The 21,872-nt window shown below is 40.6% G+C and overlaps 3 protein-coding genes across 9 annotated transcripts in view; 1 reads left to right on the top strand and 2 right to left on the bottom strand.

The window, feature by feature from the left end:
• The window catches only part of LOC133488350 (phospholipid phosphatase 2-like), a 14,459-nt gene extending 605 nt beyond the window's left edge, over positions 1-13,854 (bottom strand). Inside the window, exons 1-5 of one of the 3 annotated variants that reach the window (XM_061796093.1) lie at positions 13,244-13,854; positions 3,791-3,942; positions 2,204-2,466; positions 1,047-1,104; positions 798-974 (exon numbers count right to left, since the gene is read on the bottom strand). In XM_061796093.1, coding sequence (XP_061652077.1) covers positions 798-974; positions 1,047-1,104; positions 2,204-2,466; positions 3,791-3,942; positions 13,244-13,304 — 711 coding nt within the window. In that variant the 5' untranslated portion in view covers positions 13,305-13,854. Of the gene's footprint in view, positions 1-797; positions 975-1,046; positions 1,105-2,203; positions 2,467-3,790; positions 3,969-13,243 lie in introns of all 3 variants that reach the window. The other 2 variants (XM_061796092.1, XM_061796094.1) reach the window with 2 other exon arrangements.
• Positions 13,418-15,631, top strand: LOC133488352 (C-type lectin domain family 17, member A-like). 4 transcript variants are annotated; one of them, XM_061796100.1, is made up of 4 exons: positions 13,418-13,527; positions 14,302-14,386; positions 14,765-14,872; positions 14,965-15,631. In XM_061796100.1, exons 2-4 carry the CDS (start codon positions 14,368-14,370, stop codon positions 15,144-15,146), a joined length of 309 nt encoding a protein of 102 aa, XP_061652084.1. In that variant the 5' UTR covers positions 13,418-13,527; positions 14,302-14,367; the 3' UTR covers positions 15,147-15,631. The 4 variants fall into 4 exon arrangements, 3 of the variants coding, with proteins under 3 accessions (XP_061652084.1, XP_061652081.1, XP_061652082.1); XR_009791633.1 differs by having other exon boundaries at positions 13,449-13,585; positions 14,765-14,886; XM_061796097.1 differs by having other exon boundaries at positions 13,449-13,585.
• A 624-nt stretch (positions 15,632-16,255) lies between these two features.
• Positions 16,256-21,872, bottom strand: part of atr (ATR serine/threonine kinase) — a 39,009-nt gene continuing 33,392 nt past the window's right edge. For both annotated transcript variants that reach the window (XM_061796091.1, XM_061796090.1), the window contains exons 41-48: positions 20,986-21,186; positions 20,104-20,247; positions 19,424-19,574; positions 19,203-19,359; positions 18,476-18,629; positions 17,597-17,748; positions 16,628-16,733; positions 16,256-16,553 (exon numbers count right to left, since the gene is read on the bottom strand). In XM_061796091.1, the coding sequence (XP_061652075.1) occupies positions 16,380-16,553; positions 16,628-16,733; positions 17,597-17,748; positions 18,476-18,629; positions 19,203-19,359; positions 19,424-19,574; positions 20,104-20,247; positions 20,986-21,186 (1,239 nt within the window). In that variant the 3' untranslated portion in view covers positions 16,256-16,379. The remainder of the gene's footprint in view (positions 16,554-16,627; positions 16,734-17,596; positions 17,749-18,475; positions 18,630-19,202; positions 19,360-19,423; positions 19,575-20,103; positions 20,248-20,985; positions 21,187-21,872) is intronic.

Below are 21,872 nucleotides of genomic sequence, written 5' to 3' on the forward strand. Positions count from 1 at the left end.
CTTACTTTTCTGTCTTGAGTTGAGAGCAAAATTCTTTGTTAGGCGCTACGGTGGCAGCGAACTTCACAAGAAGCAGCAGTTTTTGCAGACAATGGACAATCCTTTTTTTCGTTATTTTTAAATTACAGTACGAGATGGTGAACAATTCTTAAAACAAAAAAAAAGAGGCAGAATGCTTGCCTCAAGCCATTTATTGCCACTACCAGTTGAAGTTTACTGGAAAACTAAACATAAAAAAAGAGAATTACACACAGCGTATTTAATCAAACTTTGACTTACAAAAGTCCGCTAGCTTAATGATAACACACAATGAAAATGCCACAGACGGGCTAACAAAATTAGCGTGGCAGTGGTACTTAAAAAGCTTTAAACAACATATTTGAATCCAAGCGATAGCAACATGCGGAGACTGAACATACGGCACAGACGTGTTCATTATCCTCTGCAAAAAGTGACAATATCACTGCAGCTTAGTTGCAAGTGTCTTCCGTGTTTCACCATCAAATCAACGTGTAGTGTCTGTATGTGTGTGTTAAGGCTCTCCGTAGTTTCCGCATCGCGCGTCTGCAGACCACTTTGACTTACACGCTGACTGCAGACGCGCGCACGGCTCCATTCATACGACATTTCAGGGTTCGACGCATGCACATCGCTTTGGGTTACCAGCGTGGTCATGGGACCAAATAAACTCGTAAACAAGGGACCACTGTATTTTTTGCTACTAGCTGTCCGCGAGCCACTTTTGGGTCTTGACCCACCAATTGAGAATCACTGGTGTAGTGTACTGCTGTACTCACAGTGAGAACCGCAATGAGCGCCCCCTGCAGGAGTCCCACCAGCACGTCGCTCCAGTGGTGCTTGTAGTCGGAGACGCGCGTGTAACCCACGTACAAGGAGAAGGCCACCAGGAAAAACTGGATTGTGGGACGCACCAGACGCGTCCACTTGCCTTGCATGCGGGCCTGAACGTACAGCTGAGCAGCATCGTCCAGTCAGTGTGTGCGTGTATTGTGTGTGTGTATTGTGCGCGTGTGGTGCAAACTCACCGACAGGAAGAGCATGCAGTACATGCCGAACGACGAGTGGCCCGAGTAGAAGGACAACCTGAGAAATGGGGTTGAAAGCGTACCAGGGTGTTTTATTATTGTATGCATTAGTCAGCTGTCAACACTGAGGTTGAGAGCGTGCCAGGCACAACATATTTCAGGTCTTTGAATTTACATTTAAGTTTTTTTCCATGAGTATGGCAAAATCATAAACTGAAGTACCTGTACAGGATACAAAAAACAAAAAAAAACAAAAAAAAAACAAAAGTTTAAGCCACTTTAACATCATATGCGGTTTGGATTTTTAATTCAGTCATGCTGTCAAGTACCACTAGAGGGAGCTCGTGTACCACTAGTGGTACTTGTACTACACTTAACCACTGATCTACGCTATCTGTTGAATTAATTCTCAAAAAATGAAAACATCAGTTATTTTCTGGAATTTTATTCGCGTGAATTTAAAATGTTCACTTGAAATTCAGATTTTTTTAAAGCTCAAATTTAATAAAAGATTAGCATAAATAATTCTCAGTCTAGTTTTGTTTTTTATAAATTGTAGTTTAAAAAAAATTGCTTTCATGTTTGACTGTTCTGCATTTAAATGAAAAATGCCTTTTTTTCTTTATTTTTCATGAAATAGTAATAAAAAAAAATTTATTTCATTTTTATTTTTTGATAGAATTTTCTGGATTGAATTGTTATATTTAACTATAGCAACAACCTAGCACTCGTAAAATTATTTTTTTTTGTTAAATTACATAAACATTAAATGACACCTTTCTTTGCATAATCAAACATTGCTAAAATAATTTTGCATAAAATCAGCACCATCATTGTTTTCCCTCTTAGATACAGCCGTAATTCTCTTTTTTTTTGTATAATAATTTTGTTTTTTTTCTGGAACTTTCTCATCATAAATTCTTTTCACTTCACATTATGATTTTTTTGGTAAATAACTTCAGTCTCAGTCTTGCCCAGTCTTTTTCTTTTTTTAATTTACAGAGATGTTTCTTGTGTTTTTTATTTGCTTTTACTGCTTGATAGTACCGCGCCCTTGTGCCACTTTGAAAAGCACCGTCAAATCAAATGGGTTATCATTATAATTCTCATAAAAAGTCCTTTTATTTCCCCTTTTTTTTCTTTTCTTTGGGACCCACCTGGACTCGGTGACGTTGCGCAAGCTGCCGGTGCAGTTGATGTGCAGCACATACCCGCTGCAGCTGGCGGGGGCGCACACAGCCAAGAAGTTGGGTCTGGGCCGTCCGATGGTGAACTTCGCCAGGTCGGTGAGCGACTGGCTGACGGCAGCCCCGAACAGGAAGGTGCCCACCACCTTGTAGAGCGCCGACAGGTACTGGTTGAACTGGGAGTTGGAGTGCAGACGCTTGGTATGCACCAGGTAGGCCTCGCCGGTTGTGATCTGAGCAGCGGAACCACGCCGATAAGCAGGAGTCTCAAACTTGTTTTCATCACAGGCCACATTTTTATTTATTTTTTTTAAATTCACAAGATACCAGCAGAATAACAAAAACACACGCAAGACAAATGATCACACAACGAGTAAGTCACCTATCTTATAGCCCCAGTGGCACGCAAAGGGGTGGCGGGTGGGTGGGTTGCATCCAATCATCCAAACGGGGTTTGGTGGCCATCATTGTGTGGAAGTGGCCAAAAGGTGAGTTACTGTAAATGACTTCACACCGTTAGCGTAAAGTGCTAGCGCATGTATTTGTGCGTCGCGTCAGTTTGTGCTAGCATGTTAGTTAGGCTAGTATGCTAGCTGAGACTTGATAAATCGCATGTGAACCTTCACATGAGATTTATTTTTGTTTGTTTGTGTTGAATAATTGAACAACTGAATACAGCAGTTTATGTAACATGGGTTCACGATTGTGTACATTGTTAGCCTAATACCATAATTTAATTTGGAATTTTTCGTCATAATGCTGATAAAAATGACCAATGCGCTTGTTAATGACTATGTTTTGTTCTTAATGTCTGTGTAGAATCCATCCATTCATCCGCAACCTTTTTTGCACCATGGAGCAGTTTATTTATTTTTAGTCTTTCAAGGACATCAGGTTATAACGGTGGACCGCATCAATGTATAATTGCTAGTGGTGTAAGACTATGCCAAAAAATACGGGTTGGTACTTTCCTTAGGGCAGATTTAATGGCATTTAAAATTAAAATATCAACAGCTGAAATCTTTTCTTTTTGGCGAAGTTTCAAAATGTGTGAATCATTACACTATAAAACACAAAACATACCATTTGTTGTTGCTTTGGCGCCCTCTGAATAGCTCGGGAGAGGCTCGTAGTTTGTTGTAATATTAAACATAAAGCTACTCATGACTTCTGCTAGCCAGAAGCTGAGCTGCACTGAGTTTGTTTATGGACTAGACATGTGGCTAGAGTGCGAGGCAGGTATACGTCTTGTATATTTTGACTAAATATGTTACACATGTTCTGTGCGGGAATCCTAATAATCACCCACATCACAAAATTGCTCCTGCATTTTGGTTATTCTCATTATTATCACCTATAACTGCTTCATACAAAAAAGAGCAGTCTTTGTTTTGTGGTTTGTTTGTTTTCTGTACTGTTTTTGTGAGAGTGGCCTTTTGCAAAAGTAATTTGGGCCCTCTTTATGCTCCACATATATTGAGGACCAACAAGAACACTTTCACAGGCCATACAAAAGGGTGTGGAGGGCCGGACCTCGGAATACGGCCATCTACTCACAATGACTATGGAACTGGTGATGGTGACGGCGGCCATGGCTCCATGAGAGATGGTGTCTCTCCTGTAGGGGTAGTTGATGCTCTTGTCGTCGCAGTAGATGCCTCTCTGGTAGGGGCTGAACATCAGCGTCAGGATGGCTGAGGGCAGCGCCGCTGGGGGGGAGAAGATCACGACAGATCTGCAGATTTAGTTGCATTAAGACACAGGTGTCAAACTGGTGGCCAGATCCGGCCCGCCACATCAAACCAATCAAGACTAAGACAAGTACCAAACAAGACCAGATCGGACTAGCCAAATATAATGCAAAATGGTTTAACTGTGGCTCGTCAGCCAACACGATACACCTCAAGTGTTTTTCCATGCGAGTTCTGCAATGACACCTCGGGTCCATCCCAAGGGGAGGCTGCACGACACAATGAGCCGCTGATCAGGAAACAGCTAAAACCACACAGTGAAACCAGTCAAGTCCGGCGCTCCAATGAAATGTGTCATCGGCGTCGCCATGGAGAAGTGGCCCGGGCTAGCCTTTGTGTCTGGTCCAGGCCGTCAACAGGTAGAAAAAGGTCAAATGACTACATGCTTTGTGACCAAAAGACTCCAAGTACAAGTAGAATTTAAGAGCAGAGGATATAATGCTGTCTCTTAAATCTGAGCTGAACAATAGTCCACAATTCAAATGACTTTTCCTGTTTTCCTGAACTCGTCCCTCCACTGCCAAAGCTAATACCAGGGAAGAATGGATGGTTTTCTTAAGCTTCGGTTTATGAAGTATGAGAGAGGCAGAGTTCTCAGTTAACACATTGCTTCCTTCCTCCAGAGTGTGGGACCGGCTCTCTGAAAGAAAATGCAACCAAATACACCTGGTGACCCGGTTTCAAAGAGGAGTCGTAGTTGCTGTGATGAAAAACATGTCAATTCGTAATTTCCCTTATTCAAGATAAGTTTAGATGAAAGGAAACCCCCACCCCTGGCTCAGAAATGTCACGTCCATTATTCCGACAGGTCCAGTGTGTGCTACGCTCCCAGCTACTGTTTGTTCTGCAGGGTGCAAGCATAACATTTTGATAAGAGAGTGCTTGTGTGACACAAGTCTGCTGCCAGTGCGGCCACGCACTTGGCCGCAGTTGTGCAACGGCCGGCCTTCAAAACAAACGCGCCGCTAGCGCGGTAAACCACCATCCAGCTCGTTCCATGGCACAATCAGTGAAGAAGTGGACTCCTCTTCGTACTAGGCATCCCAAAAACCTCTGGGATGGCAGCAGTGGTGGGAAGTAGTACAAACATTTACTAACTGTACTTACAGTATATAGTTTTTTTCAGGTATCTCTGCTTTTTGAACTTTGAATCCCCTCATTCAAAACAGATAATAAATTAAGGTTAATATCTTGATTGATTAAGATCCAGCGTGCATTAACGACGATGACGTGACAGATTTAGAGACGCAAGATATTCCCACCCTTTTGATCATTTTAAAAGAATTGAGTGATGTTGTCGGCTCTAAGAATGCTTTGTGCCAGCCAAAAACCACCAGCTTCTGATGTTCTGTCTAATCTGAAAAAAAAAAAAAAAATATATATATATATATATATATATATATATAGGCAAATGTACATATTCAGTTGTTATCATGAGCTGATTTAAGATAGTTTGTTAGTTTTGCAATTTTAGCAAAGCTATGGAAATACAGTACACTGAGCAAACAAATCCTGATGTGTTTGTATTATTTGGGTAAATTACTCCAAGTCCCCTCTTTAGAAAGCTAAAATCCATACTCTGTAGGGTTTAAGTCTGGGGACAGTAGTAAAGTCATAATTACACCAAATATTTGTATGAAAAACACTTTTGGCCACAAATACAAGTGCAGCGCTAACTGAGCATACCTTCTTGTACCGCGTGACCACATATTCTTACGCTGATGCACAAACTTAATTGCGCGTCGTTTGAACCTCCAAACCTCGTATGTCGGGTTCGTTGTAAACCGAGGACCCCCTATAGCTACTGTACCTGGACATTTTTACATTAAGTTTTTTTTTTTTATTATTCGTGTCACCTTTTACAGAGAAAATGAAGAGGCTCTCGTGAAGACAGTTTCTCTAAGCAGAGATTTCAAAAGAAGCAAGGGAAAGGATTGTTTCAAACTTTCCCAATCCCCCACCGATTCCACTCTGGAAAAATAAACAAGATGGAATTTGGGATCAGACACAAGTACAACTTCCTATTGACCCTCTGCACCAGCAGGAAGTGGAAAGTGTTCCTGTTATTCAGGGCCTCGATGATCAGCGTCCCGAGGACCAGCGAGGGCGGCAGCGATAGAGGCAGGTAAGCGTTTAGAGGTGAACGTTTTGTTTGAGGTCTGGATGGGCAGACTCCGCACACACTTTGCTAGAGTTTGTTGCCTCGCGGCCATTCGCGACAGCTGCTGAGTCCACGCCACACTGGAGTGTTACAGCAGGAGCAACATTTCACCTCACTCACAGAATCTTTATGGAAAGAAAATGACCCCCCCCCCCCCCCCCCCCCCCACCCCTTTCTTTTTCATTTGATGTAAACAAGCCGATTTTAGCCACGGCTGCTTACGTTGCTAGCTTGGCTTATTTATTATAGAGTGCTGCAAAACAAAATGTTATTGGTCTGAAGTTTTATTATTGGGAATATTCAGTCAATTAAAAATCGAGGTGATTTTTTTTTTTTTTTTATGTGATGCATTGATGCTTCATGTTTCTGTCAGTTTTAAAGGTCATTCTGGAAGACATTCTCAAACGAACGCAGGACAGGCCTGTCTGGACCTGCTGCGAAACACGTCAAGATGAGGGAAAGCTTGAGAAAAAAAAAAAGACCTCTAAGAATACTGAAATGAGAGAGACACGTACCCTGCAAAGTTGTATTGCACTTGCCATGGGATTTTTGTTTTTCATAAACAGGTCACGACAGAAATTTAAAACGATGGGAACTTTACAGGCGGCACTGTGGCCGACTGGTTAGAGTGTCAGCCTCACAGTTCTGAGGACCCGGGTTCAATCCCCAGCCCCACCTGTGTGGAGTTTGCATGTTCTCCCCGTGCCTGCGTGGGTTTTCTTCGGGCACTCCGGTTTCCTCCCACATCCCAAAAACATGCATTAATTGGAGACTCTAAATTGCCCGTCGGCATGACTGTGAGTGCGAATGGTTGTTTGTTTCTATGTGCCCTGCGATTGGCTGGCAACCAGTTCAGGGTGTACCCCGCCTCCTGCCCGATGACAGCTGGGATAGGCTCCAGCACGCCCGCGACCCTAGTGAGGAGAAGCGGCTCAGAAAATGGATCGATGGATGGATGGGAACTCTACAGCACACACACTTTCTCTTCAGTTTCTCACTTTCTTTTTTGCATGGGATTGTGAGGCAGCAAGAGTCAATAGTTCCCACTTTTACTCTGACACGCATTTGGCAGATACTGAGAATGTGTGTATGCGTGTGTATGAGTGACATTTAAACTTTTCTCCAAAATAGCACATAAATGACAATCTGCAGTGACAGTTAACATCTGTCAAACACGAACTTGAAAAAGTAGCCTCAAGTATGGATAAACAGTAGTGTGCCGAAGTTCTACTTAAAGCCTTGTTTTATTTTAACCTAATGTTGCTCCAAAACACAAACTTATAAGGACCATGGCATAGATTTCCCTCAAATATAACAGGAGAACACTGCTTCTTGAGAACGCCATAACTTATAAAATGAAAACTTGGACAGGACAACTGAACTTCTCTTTCCTTGATGTGATGCGCTGCGGCTTCAAGACGGAAGGGTAGCTGGCATGGTCGGGCGGCACAGAGCTGAGTGGGCGACGGCGCTCAAAACCCGGTGTACCCCTAACTACTGCAACTTGTCCTCACCCCCATTCCGCATCGGTGCCACTTACACAGAACAAACGCTTGCGGATAAAAAGCAGAAAACTGGCAGCTTGTACAGGCTGTGTGAAAGGGATTTGTTGCTGTCTCTACAGGAGGGCAACGGTCAAAGATGGAGGGGTAACACATAATGACAGGATGGACGTTTGACCTCTGAGGGGAAGGGGGCAAAATAAAACACACGGATTGAGAGTTTAGCTTCATTGTGGACATTCAGCACATTCCAACCCCATCTGTCCCCCGCACACAGGGACATGCAAACATGCACACAATTTTAGCGGGTGGGAGTTTTCTAACGATCGTTTCCACTACACACACACACACACACACACACACACACACGAAGTCATGACATGATCACATCTGTGACTTCATACAAAGTACAACCCCAATTCCTATGAAGTTGGGACGTTGGGTTAAACAGAAATAAAAACAGAATACAATGATTTGCAAATCATGTTCGACCTATATTTAATTGAATACACGACAAAGGCAAGATATTTAATGTTCAAACTGATAAACTTAATTGTTTTTAGCAAATAATCATTAACTTAGTATTATATGGCTGCAGCACGTTCTAAAAAAGCTGGGACAGGGTCACGTTTACCACTGTGCTACATCACCTTTTCTTTTAACAACATTCAATAAACGTTTGGGAACTAAGGACACTAATTGTTGAAGCTTTGTAGGTGGAATTCTTTCCCATTCTTGCTCGATGTACAGCTTCAGCTGTTCAGCAGTCCGGGGTCTCCGTTGTCGTATTTTATGCTTCATAATGCGCCACACATTTTCAATGGGAGACAGGTCTGGACTGCAGGCAGGCCAGTCTAGTACCCACACTGTTTTACTACGAAGCCACGCTTGTTGTAACACGTGCAGAATTGTTCCAAAAACAATTTGAAATGCGGACTCGTCGGACCACAGAACACGTTTCCACTTTGCATCAGTCTATGTCAGATGAGCTCGGGCCCAGAGAAGCCGGCGGCGTTTCTGGGTGTTGTTGATAAATGGCTTTTGCTTTGCATAGTAGAGTTTCAGGTTGCACTTACGGATGTCGTGCCGAACTGTATTTACTGACATTGGTTTTCTGAAGTGTTCCTGAGCCCATGATATCCTTTACACATTGATGTCGGTTTTTGATGCAGTGCCGCTTGAGGGATCGAAGGTCACGGGCATTCAATGTTGGTTTTTGGCCTTGCCGCTTACATGCAGTGATTTCTCCAGATTATCTGAACCTTTTGATGATATTATGGACCGTAGATGATGAAATCCCTAAATTCCTTGCAATTGTACGTTGAGGAACATTGTCCTTAAACTGTTGGACTATTTTCTCACGCACTTGTTCACAAAGAGGTGAACCTCACCCCATCTTTACTTGTGAATGAGTGAGCAATTCAGGGAAGGTCCTTTTCTACTCAATCATGGCACCCACCTGTGCCCAATTAGCCTGTTCATCTGTGGGATGTTCCAAACACGTGTTTGATTAGCATTCCTCAACTTTCTCAGTCTTTTTTGCCACCTGTCCCATCTTTTTTGGAACGTGTTGCAGCCATAAAATTCTAAGTTAATGATTACTTGCTAAAAACAATCAGGTTTATCAGTTTGAACATTAAATATTTTGTCTTTGTAGTGTATTCAATTAAATATAGGTGGAACATGATTTGCAAATCATTGTGTTCTGTTTTTATTTATGTTTAACCCAACGTCCCAACTTCATAGGAATTGGTGTTGTACACCAAAACTACAGGCCGATCCCCACATTTTAACCTGACAGCACCCAAGATAGGACAGTCTGTCCACAAAATGGACGATAGGAGTGTTGACAGCGTGCAAATACATCTTGTGGTTAAAAGGGGGGTTGCAAAAAAAAAGCCAGAGAATGGTTATCATCATTCCGACCTGTCAGTCATCAGCCCGTAGGGTGAAGAACAACCCAAGGTGTCCTTCTAAAGAGGTCCCAGCAAGTACAAGGCCGACGTGGCACCGATTGTTAATACGTACGAAGAAAAAGAAACACATCCAATTGAAGGCCTTGTATTCTCTCCATTGTCGACTTCATGAGACACTCCGAGATATGAACGTTGTATGGTAGCAGGTGACTCGACGCACATCACAAAGAGCAACAGTTAGCTGATGGTAAACCATCTTTCAAAAAAAACAAAGTTAGCTGAAGGTGAATGTCAGACTAAACATAAAACAAAGATGATGACACATTGTGTATTTAAAACAACTACATACCTCCACTATCTTAATGCTAGAAGCGAAAAACCTCTCTTTTTCTCGTGGTTCTTCTTCTTGACTCTTGCCCCGTCGTTCTCGATAGGTTTTAGTCATTTCTGACTGTTTTCCTACAGGTTATTGTGAAAAAGACATCTTCAAATCATATTTTACTGTGCAATTGTATCCCTCATCCAAGCAATGTTTACATTCATATACTCTACCTCCAAAACAGTATTATTACTGCCGCAATAATATATGCTCAATAACAAAACTGTCCATTGAGAAATTGTCTGTTCAATAATTTTACAGTATTTACTGTATTGTCATATGTTTTTTATTTATAACATTAGAATTTGGAAACTGCCTACTAACTGTGATTTCTTTGCTCGAGTCCAAAAATTCAAGTCCAGTCAGTCTGCTAGCCAGAGTTTGAGCTACGCTGTTTGTTTACAGAGTAGACGTGCGGATAGATTGTGAAGCAGTTAAACTTCCTGTCCCTTATCTAATACTGTATGTACAATATACTCAAAAACCTCACTACATGTACCATTACACCCCTACCATTTGGCATTCATCAATAATTGACACAATTCTTTATAATCATTTAATGAATTCGTATCCCCATCCGTAACCCACTGCTCACGACTGCGTTTCGGCTTCGAGCCGCACAATCCGGACGGTCCTTTTCACTTTCTCATCGTCCTTTCTTCTATCTGTGACTATTCAGAGGGTGAAACCAGCTGTTCCATTTTCAATCTCTTGAAACCTGAGCTTTGCACCAGCAGCGAGCCTAACGTGCTGATGGACTTGCAACAACCGTCTATTTTTACTCTTTTTTTCCAATCAGTAATCCTGAGTGGAGGGGTGTGGAGGCCTAAAGGTCATGAAGATTCTCAGCGGAGGTGGTCATAAAGTGGTGGACTGGAGAAACTTGACGCACACATGAACATTTGGGGCAAAATTATGTTTAAAAAATACTCCGAAGAATTAGCTAGTTGTTCATGAAATTAATTCCCAGACGATAAGCATGTACAGTATACAGTGTACTGAGCGCACCCTTCGTCCTCAGATTTATTTTATAGCCAGAAAGGAATTGCAGAATCATGCAAACTATTTTTAGAAACTCAAATCTTTCAGACAGTTTTACATAGTTTTATGAAATTAGCACACACAAGCTATAGTGTATTGGCACACCCTTCTCCCCTGTACATACACTTGCAATTTTTTTTAATTGCCAGTAAAGTACATTATGCTTCATCATGGCATCACAGGCAAAATTGAAAAAAATATATATGACTAGTTATAAAAGCTAGGAATGCATTATACTGTAGTGGCACACCTCTCCCCTATACATCCCCTATACAAATGAACAATAATGCCAATAAAGTAATTGTGTTTAATCATGCAAAGTTGATCAAACTAGGGCTGCAACAACGAATCGATAAAAAAAGTGTTGGCAACAAATTTCATGATCCGTTCGTTGTGTCACGCGATTATTACGTCAGTCAACATCAATGACGTCAACTCGGTTTTCATCACATAACAGTCGATGACAAAAAAAAAAATCTTTCGTCGTTCAATGTCTAGCACACAGCAGCTCGAATTACAGCAAACATTCCAACTTTAAGGCGCAGAGTAGCTCCTGGTATCTTCTCACCTACACCGTGCTTTGACGACTATGTGACACCAACAACACCTTGGAGGAGTTGTGGTATCGTCGCTGGAGACCCTGGCAAGCTGCCACACGCCGTTTTGTTTACCGTACTGTACACACACACACACCTGAGTGTTTGTGGATTAGACTATAAATCAAATTTGGTCACTCACGATGGCAATATGTCAGACTAAAGCCATAAAAACTTAATAATAATAAATAATACCACTGCAATACCACTGAATCACATCATTGAGCTACATCTTGTCAAATCAAGTTGTCAGGGGCAGCGGGACCGAAAAACGGATACAACCGTTACCATGGCAACATTAACGACAATGGATTGCAGCATCAATTCTTCAAAGAGAGTTTGAGGTAATGTTCACATACTTTTCATACAGCTCGTGAGCAGGCAACAGAACTTTATGTAGTTAGCTAGTACTGACTACAACTAAGTTGATGAGATATAGTAGTAAGAGTCCAGGTGCCAGTATTCATCAATTAAACGTTTAGAGACCTTGTTTAACTTAAAATTGTCCAAATCCTCGGAATTTCACCCTCTCAACAGTAAAAAAATCTTGGAGGGTAAATAAAAAGTGTGGATATAAAATATCTACTGTAAAACAGTTCATGTTAATAATAATAATTCACTCACTTTTGAAACTATTTATAAATAATTTAATTAGATTTAATGAAATGATTTTTTTATTTTTAAAAAATCTGTGTACGAAATGGTTTATTTTATTAATATTTATGTATACCATTAAGAATAAATCAATTAAACAATTATCGCATGAGATAAATGACAAAAAAAAGCCCCACAAAAACAAAGAAGAAAAGACACGTATTATAGGACTCGAAAGAGCTACTCGACTGCATTTTACTGACAAATGGTGTTTAATGATGCTTCCAATGACAACAAAGGACTTGATCTTCATCTCTCCATCATAAATGTATGTTTTTTTCAGGGGGGGTTATAGCAACACTGCACCGTACGTGATCAAGTTTGTAAAACCTGCTCTCACTGGATACTTACAAAAACTGAGTTGGTGCATTATTACAAGTCTAACAAGATGAGACGTTAACAGTCCTAAACAATTTTATGGCACTGTGTATGTGTGTGTGTGTGTGTGTGTGTGTGTGTGTAACACAGACCCTGCAGCATTCTTTGTGTGTTGGGAAACACACACCGACTGTGGCCTGTTTGAACAAGCTAGTCAGAGAACAATTTTCGGTGCTGGTGACTACAAATCCTTTTCATGTGTTGTGAGAGATCATCAGGTTTCCAACAGGAAATAATCCAAAATTGCAATTTATTTACTGCAAATCATGTCTCTTTGCCAGCGTCGTATAGTGACAGGCAGAACAATTACTGTTATTACACTGTCACCACGCATAATCATTATTGGAGTAAAATATTTTTGGGAGACATTGTGAGATTTTCTAATGTAAAATATGTATTTTAATTGGCTCAATGAAGGTAGGCATGTATCTACTACTACGTATTTTCCAGTCTAGTCTGCATGGTGCAACTTGTTGTGGGGTCTACGAAAAGATGATAAATGGATAAATCATATGCTTGTATTGAGCAATCGCAGGCCCCACATTGCCTCTTGTTTTAATAATAATAATAAAAACTTTGTTTACATTCACATCGCTTGAACAATAAAAGATAAATAACTAAATACAACTCACCGATGAAGACGCAGAGAACATCCACCACCAGCAGAATTACCTTCTTCCCTTGCTCCGTCATGTTTGGCCCCGATTTGTCGTCGTAAAAATAACCGCAAACTTGACGCTGAGCGGTGCCGCGTCTTCCGGCCGACCCCTCGGCGTACCTGCCGTGCTCCTGTGGAACTTCCAAAAGGTGGGCTGGTGGGCAGCGTGACGCGCCGGGCGTCAGTCAGGAGGAGCTGGGACTCGGGGAGGAGGCTTTGCCCAGCCTCCCTTCCACCACCACCTGGCGGAGGGAGCGGGTAGATACCGCCTCTCACGACACCCTCGTCATTTATTTGATAGTAAAAGGTCCTCCAGGTGAAGTAGACAGAAAAACAAATATTACCCTTTTCTTGTCTTCGCGCTACCGTCCGTAAAAAGTGGCTAGCTTGTTGTTAATTACGTATTCTATTGTTATGTTCTCACCTCGACCTGGATAAATGTGCGCTACATCAAAGTTAAGGTACAAACACAAAAACAAGTAAAAAAAAAAAACTATTTTACAACAAATCCGGACAAAATTATTTGAGAGAGGCGGCCATTTTTTTTTATTGTCTTCTTCGACCACAGGTGTGACACCAATGTCGTCGGCGCAGTTGTGTGACGTCGTGACCCCTCACCTGTTTGTCGAGGCGCTGCCTACGTCATCGGGCGATGAAAAGGGTGCTTCCTTCGGAACATGGGAAAGGACAGCACTTGTTTCAAATGAATTCGACTTTTCCTAAAAAAAAAAAAAAAGTCAGAAAAGTGACCTGACCTGCAAATTATTTGGTTGATCATAAAATGAAATAAGTATATTTTAAAATAATTCACTGATTCTACTCATATTAAAGTGTTTCTACGACGATTAAAAAAATATGCAAATACTAAAATGAAGTCTAACAATATAGAATAGGACCATTATACACTGTGAAAGCCATTTGCTCCCCATATAACCTACAAACACGGAAAATGTGAGCATAAAAAACGACTGTACGTAATGTATTGTCTTTTGCTGGTGTTCTTCTGTGGGCTCTTTTGGCACGTGGCAAAAGTTTTATGGTGCAGTACTGCCACCAACTGGTGTTGTCCTTCCACTGCAAGGAAAACAATGCGAATTGATGATGGCGCTATCTGGCGGTAAGTGTCTGAAGTGCACTCACGTCTCAAAATTCTGCTCGTAGTCAATGCGCTTGTATCTCAAGGCACCTGTACGTCACTCATACCATGGGGATGATAATTTAATTGTATGAAAAATGTCATGTAATTATAATTAAATCACTTTACAGTATGATTTTAATTGTAATTTTTATTTACACATTTTTTTCTTGATAAATTTTTATTGTAATTTTTGTAGATAAGCTTTACTACTTTTTTTTTTTTTTTAAACTTTTTCGTTTCTATTTTAACCTGTGGCAAATTACAAAACAGCATTGTTTGTCCTGCGGCCTTGATTATGAAACATAATCTTCATATGATCAATGTTTGTTGTTGTTTTTTTAATTGTTTCCTTTCCAGGGTTGTGCGAGTGTCCAACCGGCTGGCTGGACAACGAGGACAAATGTTACTACTTCTCCGAAGACACCAAGACATGGAAGGAGGCTAATGACCTGACCAGCATTCTGGGTGATAACGAGAGGGTGACAGCCCACATCTCTCTTTATCTTGCTCCCTCCATCCATCCACCTACTAATTCTGTATTGTGTGTTTCCTTGTAGGGATGGCTGATGCCTGGCTGGGCCTGACAGATGAGAATACAAAGCGAGAGTGGAGCTGGACTGATGGAAGTCCTCTCCTTCAGTCGCAATTGTATGACAAATTAAAGAAGCGCTCAAATCTAACAAACGTAGACCAACAGAATTGCTCAGATTCTTCCTACTGGTTATTTGTTGCTAAGTAGATTTCAAAGGGCTCAATGATGAAAACACCACAGAATTAACGTAGTTTTTCTTCATGGAAAATACAGATGAGACTAGTTGCATTTATTCAATTAAAATTATTACACAAATGGAAGTCAGACTACTATAGTAGATAGAGTACTTGTGTTCTTCCGATGTTGCTGTGATGTCATCATAGCAAAATGGGAAGCGCCACTTCCTCATGCAGATCATTATGCATGCATCATCATACTATGCATATTCTAACAATTTTTTTTTTTTTTTGCATAACTGATCACTGTTCCCACCTACTGTATTGTCTAATTATGTAAACTGATAAAAAGAGCTAATAATATTATATTCAAAGAACAGCATGATGAACCTCCAGAAATTTGAGGGTTGATGTTAATCTTTTCAACTTTTTCTTCTTCACTTTTTTCCTTTACAATTATTTCTCCATTGTAGTTTAATAGACAGCATTACTCCATTTTAGTTTAATAAACATAAAAGTATTTCTGTTGTCTTTGTACACTTATTTCTACATTTTAGGGTAATAAACAGGATTACAAATGTATTCTCAAAAACGGAAAGTGGTCTAAGTAAACAGGTTCTTTATGCAGAACAGCTACACAAACTAATCATGAAACACAGATATAAATGTGCCAATGTTTTTAGCCCTGACTATTGTCTATTACACATTTGTCACCCCCAAAATATTCATTTAGCAAATATAAATAATTGTGGTAATGCTCATTGACCTAAAAGAGGAGAAGTTCAGTCTGATTGAATGTCACTCATCAAAAAAAAAAAGCCTTATGCAGACTATTAACATATTCAAAAACGATTGACCAGTAGTGCTACCAGTATATGACATCATCATGCATTGAAAGTCATCAATGAATAGCTTGAAATGGTACAAACTAAATTAAGTGGTGAACTTCCAGAGGTTGAAAAAACTAGGCAAGGTCACCCAAAACTGATAAATGACATACATTTCAGAATTCTCTCTCGTATGTTTAGTTTGACAGCAAACTTCAACTGGGAGTGTCAACAAACAGCTTGAAGCCTCTTTTTGAACTACTGTCCACCATCTGCCAAACTGCTGCTTGTTGTGAAACACACATTAAAAAGGTACAAAACATAATCCTCATTTATTGACAAGAACATGTACATAAACGGCAGTTTCCAGAAAACAGGAACCCGCGATCGATAACGGAGGGTTGTGAACGTGAAAGCAAGTATAGTAGGAGTGCACGTTACAGGTAGGGCCCCCAGCCCAGGTACATCAGACAGAGCAGCTTGTCGTCCGTGGCCTCCTGAATCAGGTAGTGCACGTGGCCCTCGATGGACAGAGGCAGTCCCAGCACTTTGTTGCGGCTCTTGATCACGCCCTGGAGACGCTGCTCGATGTCGCACACATGCGTTTTGGCCTGACGCAGGAAGGACACGGTGAGTGTTAACGCCATTAAGAGTACATGGAAAGGTTTGGAAAGCCTCTGCGCACCTTTTCGTTGACGATCTCGCCGGTTTCGTTGGCCTGAGTTTTGCAAAGTCCTTTGCCTTGCTTACTCCATTCCACCAGGGGGTCGTGGAGGAAGGTCTTCAGGACGCTAGGAAGGAAAAGGGAGAGGAAAAAAAAGCATTTTTTAATGTTACCCATCTAAGGCATTCATAAGAGGCGAAAATGCTATTTTTATGAATGCATTTTTAAATAAATAATGTATATTACAATACTATAGTATTGGATCGTCACGTTTGGAATACTACAAAAATAGGTTGGGGAAGCTTTTTTTCTATCAGGGACATTTGAGTTTTTACAAAGTCCTCAAAAGGCCATACTAAATTTATGAAAAATATATTTTACATATATACTCATATTTGTTAGTTAATAATTTTTTTACGCATAAGGTATAAGAAAGTGCAATTTTTATATGTAAACATTTTTATATACATTTTTAAAACATTTACAGGTATCTTTTAAAACTATACTTTTAAGACTGTTTTTACAGCAGAAGATTTTCCTTTGTTGAAAAATAGGTTTGTTTTATAAAAAAAAAGATTTGGAAAACCTTTCATTTTATTATTTTGCAAAAAATATTTGTACATATTTTAAACAAGTTTATATACAAAAATCTTAAAAGTCCAACCCAAATTATTGTCAAAGATCAAAAACACTCAATTATTCACTGAAAAAAACAATTTACGAGATTGGAACTACAGAACATACATTGTGACAACGTAGTCGCCTACGGTGTTATTTATTTACATATACTGTATGTATCGTTTGATGTGATCAGCATTTGTGGGTTAAGTATGTTTCATTTTTCCCCAACAGTTTCCAGGAGTCAATTTGTTTCTAGAATCGCACGGCGGGCCACATCCAATGCTGATATGGCCCGCGGGCCGCAGGCTTGCCTGCGCCTGCGCCTGCTCCTGCTCCTGCTCCGAGGCTTCAATTTGACCTTGTGGGTACCTCATGAGCGGTTCCCTCTGGTCCCTCATCAGCCTCAGTGTGACCTCGCAGGCCTGCCTGAAGAGACCCTCGGTGCCCATGGGCCCCATGGCGTGCACCATGTTCTGGGTCAGGCGGAACGGGACCACCTCGGGCACGTCGAACGTCTCCCCCTGGTGTTACGGTCACCGCATGGATAATTCATAATGTACAGTGTGGTGATAAAAATAATAATAATACAAAAAAGTGATACAATCGGATCTTAAATCATCTTTCCTCACTGAAATGCAATTCATCTCTTCCAGCCTTCCCAATTAAAAACAACAAAAACATTTTGTCACGTGTGTTTTAATTCGGAAAAATAGCACTCTGTAATACTGTACTTTAAAAAGCACGCCATGAGGACATCATTAAATAGAAAAAAAGAAAGAAACGCTTTTTGCTTCAGTTCAATGGACATTACCCTGCTCATTTATTAAACAGGCCCAGCAGTCAATTACACAAATACAAAATGAGAACACTTGCAATGAGCTGCTGTAGACCACAAGTCACGTCAAAGATGCTCACACGCATACGACAGTAAATGGCCAACACAACTCCTAATGTTACTCATTAGGCCACACCCCTTAAAGGCAGACATTCAGCACAAGAAAACCACAGTTCGTAAACTATTCTCTTTTCTCTTTCATTCTGTTTTTTTTTTTTTTTACAATAAAGTAGAACTTTTCTTGATTAAAAAATACAAACTAAAGTGTGTGTTTCTGGGGGCTGGAATGGATAAATTGCATTTTGGTTGGTTTCAATGGGGAAAATAGATTTGATACACAATATATTTACAAGCTTGGTCACGGAATTAACCCACAAGTCGAGGTACCACTATAATAAAATAAACAAGCAAACCTTATTAAAGAGGCAGTTGAAGTCCACGTGCACACACTCCCCCGTGAAGGAGTCAAAGAGGATATTCTCGCCGTGGCGGTCCCCCAGGCCTAGGATGTAGCCCACCATGGACATGACGGCGGTGGAGCGGCAGTATGCGGAGCGGCTGCTATACCTGCACGCGCAAAAAAACATGTTTATTCATTTAATATTATGGAATTAAATATAAAGAAAAAAGCAAACATGTTTACATGAAAGTCAAATGAACAGGAGCAGAGAGAAAAATAAATGCCCCTAAATTGAACATAAATTATATTTAATTAAGGATCATGTTTCATACATGTTTTGACAAAGGGCCATTTTTCCAAGGGAAGGCACTTATTTTCACATGATCTGTAATTATTTTTGTAAAACATTTATATTATTTCTATAAAAGATGACACGACTCAGTGCTGCTCAGTAAAAAAAAAAACTTGCTAGAAAAAAAAACCAGCTCGTTTAGTAACAGAAAACATAAAGCAAATACCAGAAAAAAATAAAAGATTTGCGTAATGTCATTTGTTTTTCGATAAGCAAAGAAGGGGAAAAAAATAAAATAACATCACAAATGCGTATAAATGGGCCCCACGTCTTTAGCAATGTTCTGCGCAATTGCCTTCCGATGTGCTCCTCTCGTCATAAGCAAAACAATGTGAAAATTATTCCGCTCATGTCTAATGCCATAAGAATAGGAGCGTCTGCGTCGTACCATGACGTGGGGTCAGGGAAGGTGCGCAGGAACCACTCGTAGAAGACGGGAGGGTGTCGAGCGCACAGAACCTCCTTGTGTATGCGAAGCTTCTCCTCGAAGGGGGCGGTCTTGGGGAGGATCAGCTTCCTCAGCTCCTTGCCCGACAAGTACACACCTGAAACGTGGACGCCGCGGGTCACTGCTGGGATCCGTCAAGCTGACATCTTGGCCTGGCATACCTCTCTCCTTGTACAGCTTGGTGAGAATGTGTCGGAGCCCCCCCGTGTTGTTGACCCACTCGATGATGCCGCACTCCTCGTTGAGGGGGATGACGGCGTAGGTGCGGATGTGCAGCTCCCGACGGCGCGACTCGGCGTCTTTGCGCAAGCACTAGACGCACGCACACACGCGCACACACAAACACACACACAACCTCTTTAACATATGTATTATATTGAAACTTACTTTAGGCCTTCCCTATCTGATAAAGACCCTCTAGTAGACATTTGGAGCTAGTTTGTAGTTGAGTTAATAAACACCCTGGCTACTATATGAGGAACTACAGTAGTATTATTCAATATTATACATATATAAAGGAATTTTTACAAATAAAGGCATCCCCAAATTGACAACTGACCCCTAATAGACACCTGGCACTCACTGCAGTTGAGCAAATAAATACATGATACACACACACACGTATATATATATATATATATATATGTATATATATATATATATATTTATATAAATATAGATATATTTTTATTTATATATATAAATATAGATATATTAAAAAATATATGCTTTTGTACAAAAAAGGCATCCCAGAATAATAATAATTTAAAAAAAAACTGTAGACCCCTGGTATTAAACTGCCCTTCTAAAAATTTCTAAAGGGTGTGGCGTGTAGTGAGACCTTATTAATGAGGCAGTTGAACTCCATGAGCCTGCAGTCCTTCCTCAGATCATCTTTGGGCTTGCACATCATGGTGTAGCTGCGCCCGTCAGACCCCTTCAGACTGATCTTCTTGGGCTTCTGCAAGGAGGCCAAGATCTCCACCTAGGCAAAAACGTGCTAATAAATTCAAATCGGCTTCCCGTCGGGCTGGGCAACAAGGCCTTCGAACAATTATTCACACAATTCCAAACAAGCTTTGAAACAAGTTTTGCTTTGCATCAGCTTTAGCAGAAATAAAAGATTTTTTCTTTACAGATAATGTGAAAATAAGCACTTCTACTTGGAATATGTCCCTTGTGGTAAAAAAATGTATGTAAACAACACACTAAAATAAATGAGGATTTTAAACATTCAACAATTTAGCATAAAATGAGCTGTCAAACAGCATGGCTCGGCTGGTCTGCAGGCAAGTCTCTGACACTCTTTTGACTTGTAGAGCTATACTGGTGAGGAACATACCTCGCGTCTAAAGAGTCCAACATTTGGATAAATTGCTGCTTTTGCAATGTATAAATGGGGTACCATTACTTTGACAATTTTCACAATGTTCAGTGCGATTGCCTTCCACCGGGCTCCACGATTGCGCTCATGTCGCCCGTTTCCTGACAAGATTTTAAGCTGCTAAATATAGTGAGCAAATCGCCAAATTGGCAACACTGATTGTCCTTGTGTTAACTAGCTCCTCTCAGATCACAATCGTGCTGTTAGTGTAATAAGTGCACATCAGCGGGCACGTGCATTGAACTAGAGAAGCCACTATGAAATAGTCTAAAAATAATAAGTTCTGTCAAAGTCAAAGATGGATGAATCATCCAGCAGCCCCTATCTTCAACACCTTACCTGGTCTTCGAAGCTGTCCAGGTAGGCCCAGTGTCCCGGGAAGGCGTCGTGGGTGCTGTTAGCCCCGCCGGTGTAGGGCAGCGTGGGGATGAGCACGGACTGCAGCGGGATGAGGATCTCGCTGAAGGTGGGCTCCTCCACCAGACGCTTCAGCTGCTTGAAGTGGACGTTCATGCTCAGCGTGCTGCTGTTGCCGTCCACCTAAGAGAGAAAGACGCACACAAAACATCAAACGAGGACTGGGCAAGAGGTGCAACGATGAATCAAAACATTAACTAATCGATGATCAAATTCATTGGTAACGATTTTTGATAATCGATTATTCCTTTAGAGACCTTGTTTAACTTAAAATTGGCCAAATCCTCAGATTTTCAGCCTCTCAACAGTAAATAATAATTACATTATTAATAAAAAAATACATATTAATACATATATGTATTATAATAATAAAGCAGAATGGTTATCTTTGTGTTTCATCAAAATAAGACATTTGCAAACATCTGCTTATACTTTGGAAAACAATTATCCATATTTTTGCCTATTTTCTGACATGTTACAGACCAAAGCAGTAACTGAATCTTAATTAGTTAATTTTGTGCACGGTCAATTTGAAATAATGTCCTGTATTTTAATAAAGGTATAGAAGTTTTTTTTTTGTGTGTTTTTTTTTTTAACTCAGCGATTAACCAAAAATCGACAGATTAATCGATAATAATCAGTTGTTGCAGCCCTAGACTGGGCAATTCATTCATTCCAGTTTGTTCGTCAGGACGATTTTTTCTTTTTCTTCTTCCGTAGTTCAAAACGCGTCTCCGTTGATGTGCAACGCTTACACTAACAACATGGCTCTGAACAAGTATGTCTGCATCGCCAACTGAGGCTCATAA

The sequence above is a fragment of the Phyllopteryx taeniolatus genome, chromosome 13 (assembly GCF_024500385.1).
Source record: "Phyllopteryx taeniolatus isolate TA_2022b chromosome 13, UOR_Ptae_1.2, whole genome shotgun sequence".
NCBI classification, from domain to species: Eukaryota; Metazoa; Chordata; class Actinopteri; order Syngnathiformes; family Syngnathidae; genus Phyllopteryx; species Phyllopteryx taeniolatus.

What these genes read in the sequence shown, in the direction of transcription:
- LOC133488352 (XM_061796100.1), top strand. An exon ending in TGACCTGACCAGCATTCTGG is followed by an intron (nt 14,873 to 14,964) that starts GTGATAACGAGA and finishes GTTTCCTTGTAG; the next exon opens with GGATGGCTGATGCCTGGCTG.